General features: G+C 43.2%; 1 protein-coding gene across 1 annotated transcript in view; it reads right to left on the bottom strand.

The window, feature by feature from the left end:
• PRKAG1 (protein kinase AMP-activated non-catalytic subunit gamma 1) overlaps positions 1 to 18,380 on the bottom strand; it is a 37,660-nt gene that overhangs the window by 5,044 nt on the left and 14,236 nt on the right. Inside the window, exons 2-11 of the mRNA XM_044286569.1 lie at positions 17,760 to 17,814; positions 17,574 to 17,674; positions 17,409 to 17,490; positions 17,115 to 17,173; positions 16,223 to 16,268; positions 16,019 to 16,073; positions 15,804 to 15,930; positions 15,556 to 15,721; positions 10,340 to 10,377; positions 10,117 to 10,263 (exon numbers count right to left, since the gene is read on the bottom strand). Coding sequence (XP_044142504.1) covers positions 10,117 to 10,263; positions 10,340 to 10,377; positions 15,556 to 15,721; positions 15,804 to 15,930; positions 16,019 to 16,073; positions 16,223 to 16,268; positions 17,115 to 17,173; positions 17,409 to 17,490; positions 17,574 to 17,674; positions 17,760 to 17,814 — 876 coding nt within the window. The remainder of the gene's footprint in view (positions 1 to 10,116; positions 10,264 to 10,339; positions 10,378 to 15,555; positions 15,722 to 15,803; positions 15,931 to 16,018; positions 16,074 to 16,222; positions 16,269 to 17,114; positions 17,174 to 17,408; positions 17,491 to 17,573; positions 17,675 to 17,759; positions 17,815 to 18,380) is intronic.

The raw sequence follows: 18,380 nt of genomic DNA, 5'->3' as shown, positions 1-18,380 counted from the left end.
CCAAAAAAAATGGCTGAATGGAGCCTTACCAGGGGGGGAGTGATCAATGACAGGGGGGTGATCAATGACAGGGGGGTGATCACCCATATAGACTCCCTGATCACCCCCCTGTCATTGATCACCCCCCCTGTAAGGCTCCATTCAGACATCCGCATGATTTTTTACGGATCCATGTATCGGATCCACAGAACGCATGCGGACGTCTGAATGGAGCCTTACAGGGGGGTTATCAATGACAGGGGGTGATCAGGGTAATCAGGGTGATCACCCCCCTGTCACTGATCACCCCCCCTGTAAGGCTCCATTCAGACATCCGCATGATTTTTTACGGATCCATGGATACATGTATCGGATCCACAGAACGCATGCGGACGTCTGAATGGAGCCTTACAGGGGGGTTATCAATGACAGGGGGTGATCAGGGTAATCAGGGTGATCACCCCCCTGTCACTGATCACCCCCCCTGTAAGGCTCCATTCAGACATCCGCATGATTTTTTACGGATCCATGGATACATGGATCGGATCCACAGAACGCATGCGGACGTCTGAATGGAGCCTTACAGGGGGGTTATCAATGACAGGCGGGTGATCAGGGTAATCAGGGTGATCACCCCCCTGTCACTGATCACCCCCCCTGTAAGGCTCCATTCAGACATCCGCATGATTTTTTACGGATCCATGGATACATGGATCGGATCCACAGAACGCATGCGGACGTCTGAATGGAGCCTTACAGGGGGGTTATCAATGACAGGGGGTGATCAGGGTAATCAAGGTGATCACCCCCCTGTCACTGATCACCCCCCCTGTAAGGCTCCATTCAGACATCCGCATGATTTTTTACGGATCCATGGATACATGGATCGGATCCACAGAACGCATGCGGACGTCTGAATGGAGCCTTACAGGGGGGTTATCAATGACAGGGGGTAATCAGGGTGATCACCCCCCTGTCACTGATCACCCCCCCCTGTAAGGCTCCATTCAGACGTCCGCATGATTTTTACGGATCCATGGATACATGGATCGGATCCGTAAAAATCATGCGGACGTCTGAATGGAGCCTGACAGGGGGGTTATCAATGACAGGGGGTGATCAGGGTAATCAGGGTGATCACCCCCCTGTCACTGATCACCCCCCCTGTAAGGCTCCATTCAGACGTCCGCATGATTTTTACGGATCCATGGATACATGGATCGGATCCGTAAAAATCATGCGGACGTCTGAATGGAGCCTTACAGGGGGGGTGATCAGTGACAGGGGGGTGATCAATGACAGGGGGTGATCAGGGAGTGTATATGGGTGATCACCCGCCTGTCATTGATCACCCCCCTGTAAGGCTCCATTCAGACTTCCGCATGATTTTTACGGATCCATGGATACATGGATCGGATCCGTAAAAATCATGCGGACGTCTGAACGGAGCCTGACAGGGGGGTGATCAATGACAGGGCGGTGATCAATGACAGGGGGGTGATCAGGGAGTTTATATGGGGTGATCATGGGTGATCAGGGGTTTATAAGGGGTTAATAAGTGACGGGGGGGTGGGGTGTAGTGTAGTGTGGTGTTTGGTGCGACTGTACTGACCTACCTGAGTCCTCTGGTGGTCGATCCAAACAAAAGGGACCACCAGAGGACCAGGTAGGAGGTATATTAGACGCTGTTATGAAAACAGCGTCTAATATACCTGTTAGGGGTTAAAAAATTCGGATCTCCAGCCTGCCAGCGAGCGATCGCCGCTGGCAGGCTGGAGATCCACTCGCTTACCTTCAGTTCCTGTGAGCGCGCGCGCCTGTGTGCGCGCGTTCACAGGAAATCTCGCGTATCGCGAGATGACGCGTATATGCGTGACTGTGCGCAGCCCTGCCACCTCCGGAACGCACATGTGCGTTAGGCGGTCCGGAGGTGGTTAATCTAAATTTAACGATTTTTTTGCCAAAAAATGACATTTTTCACTTTCAGTTGTAAAATTTTGCAAAAAAAACGACATCTATATATAAATTTTTCACTAAATTTATTGTTCTACGTGTCTTTGATAAAAAAAAAAAGTTTGGGTCAAAAAAAAATGGTTTGTGTAAAAGTTATAGCGTTTACAAACTATGGTACAAAAATGTGAATTTCCGCTTTTTGAAGCAGCTCTGACTTTCTGAGCACCTGTCATGCTTCCTGAGGTTCTACAATGCCCAGACAGTACAAACACTCCACAAATGACCCCATTTCAGAAAGTAGACACCCTAAGGTATTCACTGATGGGCATAGTGAGTTCATAGAACTTTTTATTTTTTGTCACAAGTTAGCGGAAAATTATGATTTATTTATTTATTTATTTTTTTCTTACAAAGTCTCATATTCCACTAACTTGTGACAAAAAATAAAAACTTCCATGAACTCACTATGCCCATCACAAAATACCTTGGGGTGTCTTCTTTCCAAAATGGGGTCACTTGTGGGGTAGTTATACTGCCCTGGCATTTTAGGGGCCCAGATGCGTGAGAAGTAGTTTGAAATCAAAATCTGTAAAAAATGACCGGTGAAATCCGAAAGGTGCTCTTTGGAATGTGTGCCCCTTTGCCCACCTAGGCTGCAAAAAAGTGTCACACATCTGGAATCGCCGTACTCACGAGAAGTTGGGGAATGTGTTTTGGGGTGTCATTTTACATATACCCATGCTGGGTGAGAGAAATATCTTGGCAAAAGATAACTTTTCCCATTTTTTTTTATACAAAGTTGGCATTTGACCAAGATATTTCTCTCACCCAGCATGGGTATATGTAAAATGACACCCCAAAACACATTCCCCAACTTCTCCTGAGTACGGCAATACCACATGTGTGACACTTTTTTGCAGCCTAGGTGGGCAAAGGGGCACACATTCCAAAGAGCACCTTTAGGATTTCACCGGCCATTTTTTACAGATTTTGATTTCAAACTACTTCGCACACATTAGGGCCCCTAAATTGCCAGGGCAGTATAACTACGCCACAAGTGACCCCATTTTGGAAAGAAAACACCCCAAAGTATTCCGTGAGGGGCATGGCGAGTTCCTAGAATTTTTTGTCACAAGTTAGTGGAATATGAGACTTTGTAAGAAAAAAAAAATAAAAATCATCCTTTTCCGCTAACTTGTGACAAAAAATAAAAAAATTCTAGGAACTCACCATGCCCCTCACGGAATACCTTGGGGTGTCTTCTTTCCAAAATGGGGTCACTTGTGGCGTAGTTATACTGCCCTGGCATTCTAGGGGCCCTAATGTGTGGTAAGTAGTTTGAAATCAAATGTGTACAAAAGGACCGGTGAAATCCGAAAGGTGCTCTTTGGAATGTGGGCCCCTTTGCGCCCCTAGGCTGCAAAAAAGTGTCACACATGTGGTATCGCCGTACTCAGGAGAAGTTGGGGAATGTGTTTAGGGGTGTCATTTTACATATACCCATGCTGGGTGAGAGAAATATCTTGGCAAAAGACAACTTTTCCCATTTTTTTATACAACGTTGGCATTTGACCAAGATATTTATCTCACCCAGCAGGGGTATATGTAAAATGACACCCCAAAACACATTGCCCAACTTCTCCTGAGTACGGCGATACCACATGTGACACTTTTTTGCAGCCTAGATGCGCAAAGCGTCCCAAATTCCTTTTAGGAGGGCATTTTTAGACATTTGGATCCCAGATTTCTTCTCACGCTTTCGGGCCCCTAAAATGCCAGGGCAGTATAAATACCCCACATGTGACCCCATTTTGGAAAGAAGACACCCCAGGGTATTCAATGAGGGGCATGGCGAGTTCATAGAATTATTATTTTTTCTCACAAAGTCTCCCTTTCCGCTAACTTGGGACAAAAATTTCAATCTTTCATGGACTCAATATGCCCCTCACGGAATACCTTGGGGTGTCTTCTTTCCGAAATGGGGTCACATGTGGGGTATTTATACTGCCCTGGCATTTTAGGGGCCCTAAAGCGTGAGAAGAAGTCCGGAATATAAATGTCTAAAAAATTTTACGCATTTGGATTCCGTGAGGGGTATGGTGAGTTCATGTGAGATTTTATTTTTTGACACAAGTTAGTGGAATATGAGACTTTGTAAGAAAAAAATAAATAAAATAATAATATTTCCGCTAACTTGGGCTAAAAAAATGTCTGAATGGAGCCTTACAGGGGGGTGATCACCCATAGACTCCCTGATCACCCCCCTGTCATTGATCACCCCCTTGTAAGGCTCCATTCAGACGTCCGTATTATTTTTATGGATCCATGGATCGGATCAGCAAAACACATACGGACGTCTGAATGGAGCCTTACAGGGGGGGTGATCAATGACAGGGGGGGTGATCAGGGAGTGTATATGGGGTGATCACCCCCCTGTCATTGATCACCCCCCTGTAAGGCTCCATTCAGACGTCCGTATGTGTTTTGCGGATCCGATCCATGTATCCGTGGATCCGTAAAAATCATACGGACGTCTGAATGGAGCCTTACAGGGGGGTGATCAATGACAGGGGGGTGATCAGGGAGTCTATAAGGGTGATCACCCCCTTGTCATTGATCACCCCCCTGTAAGGTCTCCATTCAGACGTCCGTATGTGTTTTGCGGATCCGATCCATGTATCTGTAAAAATCATACGGACGTCTGAATGGAGCCTTACAGGGGGGTGATCAATGACAGGGGGGTGATCAGGGAGTCTATATGGGGTGATCAGGGGTTCATAAGGGGTTAATAAGTGACAGGGGGGGGGGTGTAGTGTAGTGTAGTTTGGTGCTACTTTACACAGCTACCTGTGTCCTCTGGTGGTCAATCCAAACAAAAGGGACCACCAGAGGACCAGGTAGCAGGTATATTAGACGCTGTTATCAAAACAGCGTCTAATATACCTGTTAGGGGTTAAAAAAATTTAATCTCAAGCCTGCCAGCGAACAATCGCCGCTGGCAGGCTGGAGATCCACTCGCTTACCTTCCGATCCTGTGAACGCGCGCGCCTGTGTGCGCGCATTCACAGAAAATCTCGGCTCACGCGAGATGACGCGTATATGCGTGACTCTGCGCAGAGCTGCCGCCTCCGGAACGCGATCTTGCATTAGGCGGTCCGGAAGCGGTTAAGGACCAGTCCCATTTTCATTTTTTTTCCACCCAAAATTCCAAGGTTTTTTTTTAATGGCACAATTTAATTTACCACACCTTGTATCGGAAAATGGGAAAAAAATCTTTGTGGGGTGAAATTGAAAAAAACACAAAACACACAATGCTGTTAAGGATTTTTGGATTAACATTACAGTGTTCACTATGCATTAAAAATGACATTGTCCCTATTCTCCGGATCAATACGATTACAGCGATATTAAACTTGTATAGTTTTTATTTTGTTTTACTACTTTAAAAAAATAATATAATATATATATAAAAATATATATATAAAAATATAAAAAGTCTTGGGTGAAAAATAGATAAAGGGTGCACCAGCCCAATGTGGATATAAGCAAATCCAAATAGATACAAAAAATGTAAAAACGGGCAGCACTCCAGCAGATAAAAAATAGAAAAATACTTTATTTACCCAAAAAGGTCATGCAACGTTTCGTCTCACTGCTTGAGAAAGGCTCCTGTGTAGAGCCAAAACGTTGCATGACCTTTTTGGGTAAATAAAGTATTTTTCTATTTTTTATCTGCTGGAGTGCTGCCCGTTTTTACACACACACATATATATATATATATATATATATATATATATTGTTTATTATTGCCTTGCTCTGGATCAACTTGCAGGATAACAAGTTGAACTAGATGGAAAGATGTCTTTTTTTTTTGCCTTATAAACTAAAAACTAGCCCATTTATATATTTGTATAGGTTAATCATGTTCCCCCATAGACATCTCTTCTCAAGACTAAAAAAATTTAATTCTTTTAAACTTTCTTCATAACTAAAGCCCCCCAGGCCTTTTATCAGTTTAGTCGCTCTCCTCTGTACTTTTTTCAGCTGCAGTGCATCCTTTCTATGGACTGGTGCCCAGAACTGAACTACATATTCCAGATGAGGCCGCACCAATGCTTTGTAAAGTGGTAATATTACATCCCTCCCCCGCAAGTCCATGCCTCGTTTAATGCATGACAATATCCTGGTGGCCTTAGGAACAGCTGATTGACATGGTATGCCGTTATTTAATCTACCATCTACAAGGACACCCAAATGCTTTTCTATAAAGTAACTCTCCCAGTGTTACATCGCCTAGGACAGTGATGGCGAACCTTTTAGAGAGCGAGTGCCCAAACCGCAACCCCCCTTATTTATCGCAAAGTGCCAACGCGGCAAGTTAACCTAAATCCTACAGTCCAATATAGTATATCTTTCATGTACTTTATCATGTAGTAGCTATAATAGTCTGTCTACATTCAGTGCGCTGCCTGTGCTGTTCATGGTGCGTCCTGCGCTGATGAATGGCAGGAAAAGTCTAAGGCATATTGGTACACTCAGACTTTTTCCAGGGTGTGGGTGCCCACAGAGAGGGCTCTGAGTACCACCTCTGGCACCCATACCATAGGTTCGCCACCACTGGCCTAGGACATATGATGTCCAGATATTATTACTACCCAGATGCATAAACTTTACATTTTATCCACATTGAACCTCATTTAGTAGTTTATGGACATCTTCCATAGACTGCACAGTACTACATAGCTTAGTGTCATCTGCAAAAACAGAATCATTGACCACAACTCCAGTTTTCAATCCAATTACAAACTATACTTTCCAAGCCTATAGACTTTACTTTACCTAATAAGCGTCTAAGAGGGATAGTATCAAAAGCCTTTGCAAAATCCAGAAACACTACAGTTGTGGCCAAAAGTTTTGAGAATTACATAAATATTGGAAATTGGAAAAGTTGCTGCTTAAGTTTTTATAATAGCAATTTGCATATACTCCAGAATGTTATGAAGAGTGATAAGATGAATTGCATAGTCCTTCTTTGCCATGAAAATTAACTAAATCCCCAAAAAAACATTTCCACTGCATTTTATTGCTGTCATTAAAGGACCTGCTGAGATCATTTCAGTAATCGTCTTGTTAACTCAGGTGAGAATGTTGACGAGCACAAGGCTGGAGATTATTATGTCAGGCTGATTGGGTTAAAATGGCAGACTTGACCTGTTATAAGGAGGGTGATGCTTGAAATCATTGTTCTTCCATTGTGAACCATGGTGACCTGCAAAGAAACGCGTGCAGCCATTATCGCGTTGCATAAAAATGGCTTCACAGGCAAGGATATTGTGGCTACTAAGATTGCACCTCAATCAACAATTTATAGGATCATCAAGAACTTCAAGGAAAGAGGTTCAATTCCTGTTAAGAAGGCTTCAGGGCGTCCAAGAAAGTCCACCAAGCGCCAGGATTGTCTCCTAAAGAGGATTCAGCTGCGGGATCGGAGTGCCACCAGTGCAGAGCTTGCTCAGGAATGGCAGCAGGCAGGTGTGAGCGCATCTGCACGCACAGTGAGGCAATGACTTTTGGAAGATGGCCTGGTGTCAAGAAGGGCAGCAAAGAAGCCACTTCTCTCCAAAAAAAAAACACCAGGGACAGATTGATCTTCTGCAGAAAATATGGTGAATGGACTGCTGAGGACTGGGGCAAAGTCATATTCTCCGATGAAGCCTCTTTCCGATTGTTTGGGGCATCAGGAAAAAAGCTTGTCCGGAGAAGAAAAGGTGAGCGCTACCATCAGTCCTGTGTCATGCCAACAGTAAAGCATCCAGAGACCATTCATGTGTGGGGTTGCTTCTCATCCAAGGGAGTGGGCTCACTCACAATTTTTCTCAAAAACACAGCCATGAATAAAGAATGGTACCAAAACACCCTCCAACAGCAACTTCTTCCAACAATCCAACAACAGTTTGGTGAAGAACAATGCATTTTCCAGCACGATGGAGCACCGTGCCATAAGGCAAAAGTGATAACTAAGTGGCTCGGGGACCGAAACGTTGACATTTTGGGCCTATGGCCTGGAAACTCCCCAGATCTTAATCCCATTGAGAACTTGTGGTCAATCCTCAAGAGGCGGGTGGACAAACAAAAACCCACTAATTCTGACAAACTCCAAGAAGTGATTATGAAAGAATGGGTTGCTATCAGTCAGGAATTGGCCCAAAAGTTTATTGAGAGCATGCCCAGTCGAATTGCAGAGGTCCTGAAAAAGAAGGGCCAACACTGCAAATACTGACTCTTTGCATAAATGTCATGTAATTGTCGATAAAAGCCTTTGAAATGTATGAAGTGCGTGTAATTATATTTGACTACATCACAAAAACAACTGAAACAAAGATCTAAAAGCAGCTTAGCAGCAAACTTTGTGAAAACTAATATTTGTGTCATTCTCAAAACTTTTGGCCACGACTGTACATCCACAGCCGCCCCTCTGTCCAGGCTACTACTCACCTCCTCATAAAATCAAATCAGGTTAGTCTGACAACTTCTGTCCTTGGTAAACCCATGATGGTTATCATTTATGATATTATTTACAGTCACATACTCCTGTATATAGTCCCTTAAGAGTCCTTCAAACATTTTTCCCACAACAGAAGTTAAACTCACTGGTCTATAATTACCTGCGGAGGACCTAGATCCTTTTTTTTTACATGGGCACCACATTTGCCTTCCATCAATAACTTGGCACTGTACCAGTACCTAGAGAATCTTTAAAAATTATAAACAGGGGCACAGCAATGACTCAACTGAGCTCTTTAAGAACACTTGGGTGTAATCCATCTGCTAATTAAAATCAGCCTGTGAGGCATGAGTACATAGTTTGCTCAGCATGCAGCCATAGCGACATGCATAGCCATAGCGACATGCACCTACACATTGGCTTTTGCTTTGCAAAATACATACGGTCGTGTGCATAAGCCCTTAAAGGGTTTCTATCACCTCGTTTTGACATAATTAGCTATCAGACACTAGCGATCCGCTAGTGTCTGCTCTACCAAACAATGTTATTATAATATCTTTGTGTGCAGCCGTTTGCCTAAAAAACTTTTATTTATATGCTAATGAGCCTCTAGGTGCTATGGGGGCGTCTTTTCAGCACCTAGAGGCTCGGTCTACTCACACAAAATGCCGCCCAGCGCGTCCCTCCAGCCCGCCCATCTCCTCTGGAATGCGATTCTCCCTCTGAGCCAGCAGACGAATTCTCACGCCTGCACGTCTGTATTTCGCGCAGGCGCACTGACTGTCTGAACGCTCACTGCATCTCCACTGCGCCTGCACCATCTGTTCCTCGGAGCACTCTGATGTAATCGGCGCAGGCGCAGTGGAGATGTCTGTGCAGGGAGCGGTCAGACATTCACTGCGCCTGCGCCGAATACAGACGCGCACGGCGCAGGCGCGAGAATTCGTCCGCTGGCTCAGAGGGAGGATCGCATTCCAGAGGAGATGGGCGGGGTGGAGGGACGCGCTGGGCGGCATTTTGTGTGAGTAGACCGAGCCTCTAGGTGCTGAAAAGACGCCCCCATAGCACCTAGAGGCTCATTAGCATATCAATAAAAGTTCGGTTTTTAGGCAAACGGCTGCACACAAAGGTATTATAATAGCATTGTTTGGTAGAGCAGACACTAGCGGATCGCTAGTGTCTGATAGCTAATTATGTCAAAACGAAGTAATAGAAACCCTTTAAGGAAAACTGCTGCCCAAACCACAGACAACATGAAATCCTGACAAGCTCCCTGCTACAAACATATATGTTTTATTCTAAAATACTGCTGTATCAATGAAAACATTTTAAAATATTAAAATTGAAGCAGGCACATAGGGAGAGTTATCTAGGCAACTCCCCACAGGCTTCTCCCCATCTGGTTAATGAAAATTGACAAATCTCTCCCAATAAGCAACCTGTCTAATGGGCCAAGCAGGTTGGGGAGAAGCCATTGAGGAGCCGCCCTGATGACTTCCCATTCTCGGCTCATTTTTAAACCATATTTTCTCTGAAACACCACAGCATTTCAGAATATAGTTGTCTGTAATGAGGGAACTTGTCAGAACAATGGGCAGCATGAATCCTGACATGCTCCCTTTAAGTGCCCCTGTATCTCTTGAAATATCTCCACTACATTATAATGTCTCACACATTACCTCTGCTTCTACAAGGCGGTTAATAATAGTTTCAAGAGTTTCATGCTGGTAGCACTTAAGAACGCCTTCAAAGTAGTGAGAACGATGTCCAAGAGCCTTTGTCACTGTGATATCCAGATTGTTATACGTCTTCTCCGCTGCTAAATTCTAGGAAGTGACAAAACTGACGTCATTGTATGAATACATAATGATTTCGCAGGAGTGAGAACTAAAAGGTACTTACAATGACGTCAAACTTGGAATAGATATCAACTACCCGCCCTGCAGAAACAAGATCAAGAACTGTAAGCATATTTCCATTCTTAAAGAATCCAGGAAAAGACAATAAGAAAATGTGGCAGTCGGAAGTTATGATGTTGGAAAATCTCTTCCATAGTCTCATTAATGAATGATAAAAAAAAAAAAAAAGGAACATCCACATTCTGCACTACTGGAAACTGGAAAATAAAGAGATCTACATACAATACGTACAATAATTGTAATAAAGAAAAGCCTTAAACCACCCTCTGGCAACATCCTAACTCCAGCAAAAGCATCAGGAACAGCTGAATCCCTTTTTACAGTTTAGATCCACATATAATGTTTAAACTGTCTGCCCCTGACCTTGTTCAAATTTCTAGTTGCCCTACGAGGACAATTCATCTATATTTATGTGGTTAAATGGGTTTACTGAGACCTATAAAATTTAAAAAAGGAAGGAGTGTTATAAAACAATAAAAGAAGCCTTATTCACATGCCCAATCCCCTGCCAGATGTGTTATCGCTGCAGAGAGACCGGAACTACAGTGATGACTTCTCTAGCCACTCCACATAACTTCTGCGGCCAGTGATTAGCTGCGACAATCACACTGGGGTAGTCAGGGATGCAGCACCAGAAACAAAGACCAGCGGGGAGCACCGGAGAACTGGGAGATGGAGCAGGGGAGGAAGGCTTATTTCGGTATTTTATAACCCTCTCTTAGGGAATGTGTTACCTCTGGCAAGCCCTACTTTTCACCGGTCCTGACATTACCATAAATGGTTAGTATACTATCAACATATAAATTACTGATTTGCAGTTAGCAGAGGGTGTTCTTCTATACATGTATTATGCACTTGTCCTGACATTACCATAAATAGCTGGAAGGGTAGGGCACCAGAACGGGGGGCACAGCAGAGGAAGCGCATAAAAAAAATAAGCAATATGACATGCCATCAGTAATGCCGTACACTGCCAGGTATTTATATGGTAATGCCAGAACCGGTGAAAAGTCCTCTTTAAGTACAATAATACATGTATAGAAGAACACCCTCTGATGACTGCAAATCAGTAATTTGTATGTTGATACTCACAATTCCACTGCAATGCGCCCTCAAATGGGTTGTGGAAAGCATAGAGATGACTTCTGGATTCATCTCCATTATGTGCACTTGCACAGGAGTCCTCTCAATGCATTCCATGGCTGGTTTGTTGCCACATAGCAGGGGAATGGGGATGCGTTTCGACATAGAAATGTCAGCAGCAGGTGTTCTATACATGTATCGCTTTATGCTTATAAGGACTTGTCAGAAGTGACAGATTCCCTTTAACCAGAATTTCTGGGATTTTTGAAAACCCCTTTAAGTCTTCTAGTACTGCAGGAATGCTGTGCAATTAGGACGCTCTTTTCTTTTTTTAAGCATTTTCTTATAAACATTTTATAAAAGGCAAAGATAGGGCAAGTACTGAGACAACTAGATTGACAATAAGGCACGCGGCACAATCTAGTATGAAGTGGCTACATGCATGGGTGCAGATATTTAATATGTATGGGATGTTCTGAGCACAGATATAAAGAGGTTTCCTGGCAAATAAACACTGACGGCCTGTTCTTAGGATAGGTCATCAATACGCGATGGGTGGAGATCATCGTGAATAAAAGAGCTGCAGCCCTTCTGCTACCTTCACTTCCTTCACAACCTTCCATATCATACAGGGAGTGCAGAATAATTATGGCAAATGAGTATTTTGACCACATCATCCTCTTTATGCATGTTGTCTTACTCCAAGCTGTATAGGCTCGAAAGCCTACTACCAATTAAGCATATTAGGTGATGTGCATCTCTGTAATGAGAAGGGGTGTGGTCTAATGACATCAACACCCTATATCAGGTTTGCATAATTATTAGGCAACTTCCTTTTCTTTGGCAAAATGGGTCAAAAGAAGGACTTGACAGGCTCACAAAAGTCAAAAATAGTGAGATATCTTGCAGAGGGATGCAGCACTCTTAAAATTGCAAAGCTTCTGAAGCGTGATCATCGAACAATCAAGCGTTTCATTCAAAATAGTAAACAGGGTCGCAAGAAGCGTGTGGAAAAACCAAGGCGCAAAATAATTGCCCATGAACTGAGAAAAGTCAAGCGTGCAGCTGCCAAGATGCCACTTGCCACCAGTTTGGCCATATTTCAGAGCTGCAACATCACTGGAGTGCCCAAAAGCACAAGGTGTGCAATACTCAGAGACATGGCCAAGGTAAGAAAGGCTGAAAGACGACCACCACTGAACAAGACGCACAAGCTGAAACGTCAAGACTGGGCCAAGAAATATCTCAAGACTGATTTTTCTAAGGTTTTATGGACTGATGAAATGAGAGTGAGTCTTGATGGGCCAGATGGCTGGATTGGTAAAGGGCAGAGAGCTCCAGTCCGACTCAGACGCCAGCAAGGTGGAGGTGGAGTACTGGTTTGGGCTGGTATCATCAAAGATGAGCTTGTGGGGCCTTTTCGGGTTGAGGATGGAGTCAAGCTCAACTCCCAGTCCTACTGCCAGTTTCTGGAAGACACCTTCTTCAAGCAGTGGTACAGGAAGAAGTCTGCATCCTTCAAGAAAAACATGATTTTCATGCAGGACAATGCTCCATCACACGCGTCCAAGTACTCCACAGCGTGGCTGGCAAGAAAGGGTATAAAAATCTAATGACATGGCCTCCTTGTTCACCTGATCTGAACCCCATTGAGAACCTGTGGTCCATCATCAAATGTGAGATTTACAAGGAGGGAAAACAGTACACCTCTCTGAACAGTGTCTGGGAGGCTGTGGTTGCTGCTGCACGCAATGTTGATGGTGAACAGATCAAAACACTGACAGAATCCATGGATGGCAGGCTTTTGAGTGTCCTTGCAAAGAAACGTGGCTATATTGGTCACTGATTTGTTTTTGTTTTGTTTTTGAATGTCAGAAATGTATATTTGTGAATGTTGAGATGTTATATTGGTTTCACTGGTAAAAATAAATAATTGAAATGGGTATATATTTGTTTTTTGTTAAGTTGCCTAATAATTATGCACAGTAATAGTCACCTGCACACACAGATATGCCCCTAAAATAGCTAAAACTAAAAACAAACTAAAAACTACTTACAAAAATATTCAGCTTTGATATTAATGAGTTTTTTGGTTCATTGAGAACATGGTTGTTGTTCAATAATAAAATTAATCCTCAAAAATACAACTTGCCTAATAATTCTGCACTCCCTGTATAGTTTAACCTGATCGACATTGACCTTTTTTCAACTGCACTAGAAATGGAACTATGATTACACAGGCATGGTGGATTGTCCGTATGAGCGGCTGTACCTTATACAGAAACTCTGAGCAATTAAAATAAATGGAAAAGAGCTGCAGTGGCAAGCACTTTCACACTCCTATCTTCGGCGATGTGCCTGGGTCAATGAATGATTATGTTGATTGATATGGGTATCCGGGGTTGTACCACCAACAAACACTGATGGCCTGCTGTAAGAATAAGCCCATTTAACTCTAAAGTCACTTCACAAATATCAGTTATGCTTGGCCAGCTACAACTGATATATGTCCACAGATCCAGTGTCTATACACTGATTGCACTGGACAGGAAGACTGAGCATGCAGAATTTTTCTGTCTGGCATTATTTGACATCCAGCATCATCAGTTACCAAGAACTGGACGTCCCTCCAAAATTGATGAAAAGACGAGAAGAAAACTGGTCTGGGAGGCTACCAAGAGGCCTACAGCAACATTAAAGGAGCTGCAGGAATATCTGGCAGGTACTGGCTGTGTGGTACATGTGACAACAATGTCCCGTATTCTTCATATGTCTGGGCTATGGGGTAGAGTGGCAAGATGAAAGCCTTTTCTTACGAAGAAAAACATCCAAACCAGGCTACATTTTGCAAAAACACATCTGAAGTCTCCCAAAAGCATGTGGGAAAAGGTGCGATGGTCTGATGAAACCAAGGTTGAACTTTTTGGCCATAATTCCAAAAGATATGTTTGGCGCAAAAACAACACTGCACATCACCCAAAGAACACCATACCCACAGTGAAGCATGGTGGTGGCAGCATCATGCCAAGGGGCTTTTTTTTCTTCAGCTGGAACTGGGGGCTTAGTTAAGCTAGAGGGAATTATGTTCCAAATTCAGTCAATATTGGCACAAAACCTTCAGGCTTCCTGCTAGAAAGCTGGACATGAAGAGGAACTTCATCTTTCAGCATGACAACGACCCAAAGCATACATCCAAATCAACAAAGAAATGGCTTCACCAGAAGAAGATTAAAGTTTTGGAATGGCCCAGCCAGAGCCCAGACCTGAATCCGATTGAAAATCTGTGGGGTGATCTGAAGAGAGCTGTGCACAGGAGATGCCCTCGCGATCTGACAGATTGTGTTTTTGCAGAGAAGAGTGGGCAAATCTTGCCAAGTCAAAATGTGCCATGCTGATAGACTCATACCCAAAAAGACTGAGTGCTGTAATAAAATCCAAAGATGCTTCAACAAAAGTATTAGTTTAAGGGTGTGCACACTTATGCAACGATAATTTTTTTATATTTTTTCTTCCCTCTACCTAAAAGATTTCAGTTTGTTTTTCAATTGAGTTGTACAGTTTATAGGTCACATTAAAAGGTGGAAAAAGTTCTGAAATAATTTATCTGTCTCATTTTTTTACATCACAGAAACCTGACATTTTAACAGGGGTGCGTTGACTTTTTATATCCACTGTATGTGAAGCTGGCCTAAATCAAGCATTTCCAGATCTGAACAAAAAGTGTACCTATCGTGTGTCTGCATGAATCTACCCTTTCTCTGCCTGTAGAATCTCTGTAAATATTCCCTAACCTACTCAGTCACAAAACAGAGGGCAATGAGGGAGAGGAAAAGGGAAATGCAGCTGCAGGTTCAGTAAATGGCCTTGAGGGGGAGAAGTAGCGAGGGGAAGATCTGATTGGCTCGGAGCACACAGCACAGCTGTGATATCACTCTAGGAACAGCCCACCCACTCAACAGGCACGGAAACCAACAGAGAGGAAAAAGAACCTGCAGCTACATGAGGGATTATATATATTTTTTTCCTATGACAGGTGGACATTAAGGTTACAAATTTGTAAAAAAAACATTATATGTTGCTGTATGTTCATTGCATTTTACAATGCTCCATATTTACCAGAATCATCCACAACGGGCAAAGCAGAGACGCGACGCTGTACAAAAATACCCAAAGCAACATATACAGGAGTGTTGGGGTGAACCATAGCAATGTTATTGTACGTGCCAATCTTCAACTCCCTTAAAGTTTGTGTCACAAAACTCGGCTTCTCTATTTCAGACATCTGTCGATAAAATCAGAAAGTGAGGAAGATGATAAGAACAAAAAAAAAAAAAGCCATAATCAATATATGGAAATGGACTCACAAATAACTTGAGGAATTTAAGAATGCGTTTGTGTGTTAATATATACAAGGTATTTCCAGAGTCTGGAGAAATGACTGGAAGACGATGAATGCGGTTCTTTATCAGGGAGGAGACTGCATCAAACAAGCTGAAGGACACAAAATAATGCTATGTATGAGTGCGCGCTCTCAGCCATTCTTATCAGGAACACAACCTGACGCTGTACTTCTCCTCACCTGGCGCTGGGCGATATGCTGACCAAAGGCTTGAATGAGTCTTGCAAGTAAACTTCTGGAAGAAACAATTTAATAATTATAAAAACAAAAGAAAACGTATACAATTCTTTTATCGGAAAATCTAACCTTGTAACTAATCACAAAACTCTCTGTACAGTTACTGCCTTTTGCCAAAGGTTAACTATACAGCCAACAATCACTCACCTCTCCACGTCTCTATCTTGTGCTCCTCCAGCTCATAAATCTGCACCTGATAACACACAAAGAACAAAGTAACAATTTAACTACTCATCAATACTAGGATCTATACTATGTCACTCCCTCTAGTCAGACTATGAACAGTGACCACTCCGAGCACCAATACTCCAGTGCACATGGGGCCAGATAGGTGTCACATTAACAAAACTTAGGGGGGGTCTTAAATAGCTGTTGCTCCTCACCCCCCTCCACATACACAGCTTGGCTGAGCATGCATGTGGTGTCAACAGAGTGGGAAATAAGACTTCTCTTACCTCCAACAACAACAAAAAATAAAACGATCTGGGCGTTGAGCTCTAACACAACACACCTGATCTCTTTTTTCCTTTCACATCCGCCATTGGGGAAGAGTCAGGATGCCCTCATACACACTAGATGGTCTCGCCTGGTGGGTTTATCTAAATGTGTATGGCCACCTTTACCCAGGGTCAAGAATGTTCCTCACACTGACCTAAAGGGCAATTTCTTGCAAACCTAACTGATATACTACTGGATATAGTACTGAGAGAAACATGTAGATCATTGGGTTATTTTATCAATTATAATGTGAAGTATTTCTGAATAAAAAGGCTGTTACAAGCAGAACTAGCTAAAATGCAGAGGTGCTGCGACATCCAGCAGTTTAAGATACAGGACGATGGAAGACAGCTGCCTGGAGAGGCGAATGATGCAGCGACAGAAGAAAGCCAGTGAACGAAAGCAACCTGGATGTGTGCTATGTCAATCAGGATGAGAGGAAAATGGCTAATTGCAGCCAACTCAAAAAGGGGTCACATTCATATGGGGTGGTTTGTGAGGCAAGTGATTTTTTTTTAACGTTTTCTAGGAGATAACTTACCATGGAAGATTTGTAGTATCGATGAAGAATATTAATAAAGTCTGTGATGGTAAGCATACCTTTATTGGAAAATCAATAAAATACAATCAAGATACGCTTTCAAAGATGTGAACGATTACGTAAAGGAGGTTATCCGAGACTAGCTGTTTTTTAAGACCGTCTGTCCATGGGATGTGTCTGGTGGCTCAGTTCCACCGATCGAAGTGGGGTTAGACTGCAGGCCAGACACAGAACATGGACAGAGGTGATGCCGTTTTATACTAGACAACCACTTTAATTAGCTTGGTGACATACCCACAAAACTCTGAGTCTTGCTATCCCACAAGGGTGCTGCTCTTACGCCATTACTGACCAGTGCAAAGAATGCCTTCTTCACCTGTAAGATATAAATGAAACTTACAGCACAAATTATCACTGGCCAAGAGCTAGAAGGTGGAGAACATTGCCTGATCTTCTCACCTGCAGAGAGGTATCAAACACCACAAGCTTAGAGCTGATGGGGATAAGGTCATAGCATTTGTGGTTCTTCATAAACCTCGTGTACACTTCACTGTTACACTCTGAGAACGAACACAAAAGATGTTTAACCTTGTGGTAATTCTTCCTCTAATATCACAAGTCATAAAGGACACCAAACCTTCTTACCTTCTGAAGGAGACGCACATTTTCCTTCATCATTGTTCTGAATCACAACGGATCCCTGAAATATGAAAAGACAAATACAATCGTTAGGATGGTAACCCCAAAAGCCAAATGTTACCTAGGAATATGCACTTGGCGGGCGGGTATGTTCTCTATGAGAGGACTTTCTTTTGGCATGTCCTGGTCAGTGTTATATTGGTTAAATGATTAGGATGGGTCCAGAAGTGGTGAGGATTTCACACTGCAAATCTGCAGCAGAGTACAGAATACACGTGGAGAAGCATTTCGAACCCCAGCCGTACAAAACACTTGCACAATTTAGAAGACAGTGCACCCAGGGGCCCATCAATTACATACTGTTCACAAACATGAAGGAACACATGAGGAGACAAGATTTGCAAATTGTAGTAGACACATTCAGCAGCATGTGGCTGAAAACTCAAAGTTCAGCAGTTTTCAAATTGCAGCCAATGAAGCGATTTAATTAGTGTAAATATAAAGCTGTAGCCTGCTCTCCCTGCATTGGAGGCCATCTGGCACCAGGAGAGGTAAAATACAGAGTGGGCTCAGCATGCATGTGGAACCTGCATTCCCTGAAGTTAATGGAGGCCAGTATGGCACCAG

The sequence above is a fragment of the Bufo gargarizans genome, chromosome 3, assembly GCF_014858855.1.
Source record: "Bufo gargarizans isolate SCDJY-AF-19 chromosome 3, ASM1485885v1, whole genome shotgun sequence".
Taxonomy (NCBI): Eukaryota; Metazoa; Chordata; class Amphibia; order Anura; family Bufonidae; genus Bufo; species Bufo gargarizans.
The sequence above is the reverse complement of the archived record's forward strand: the minus strand, read 5'-3'. Positions and strand labels throughout refer to the sequence as shown.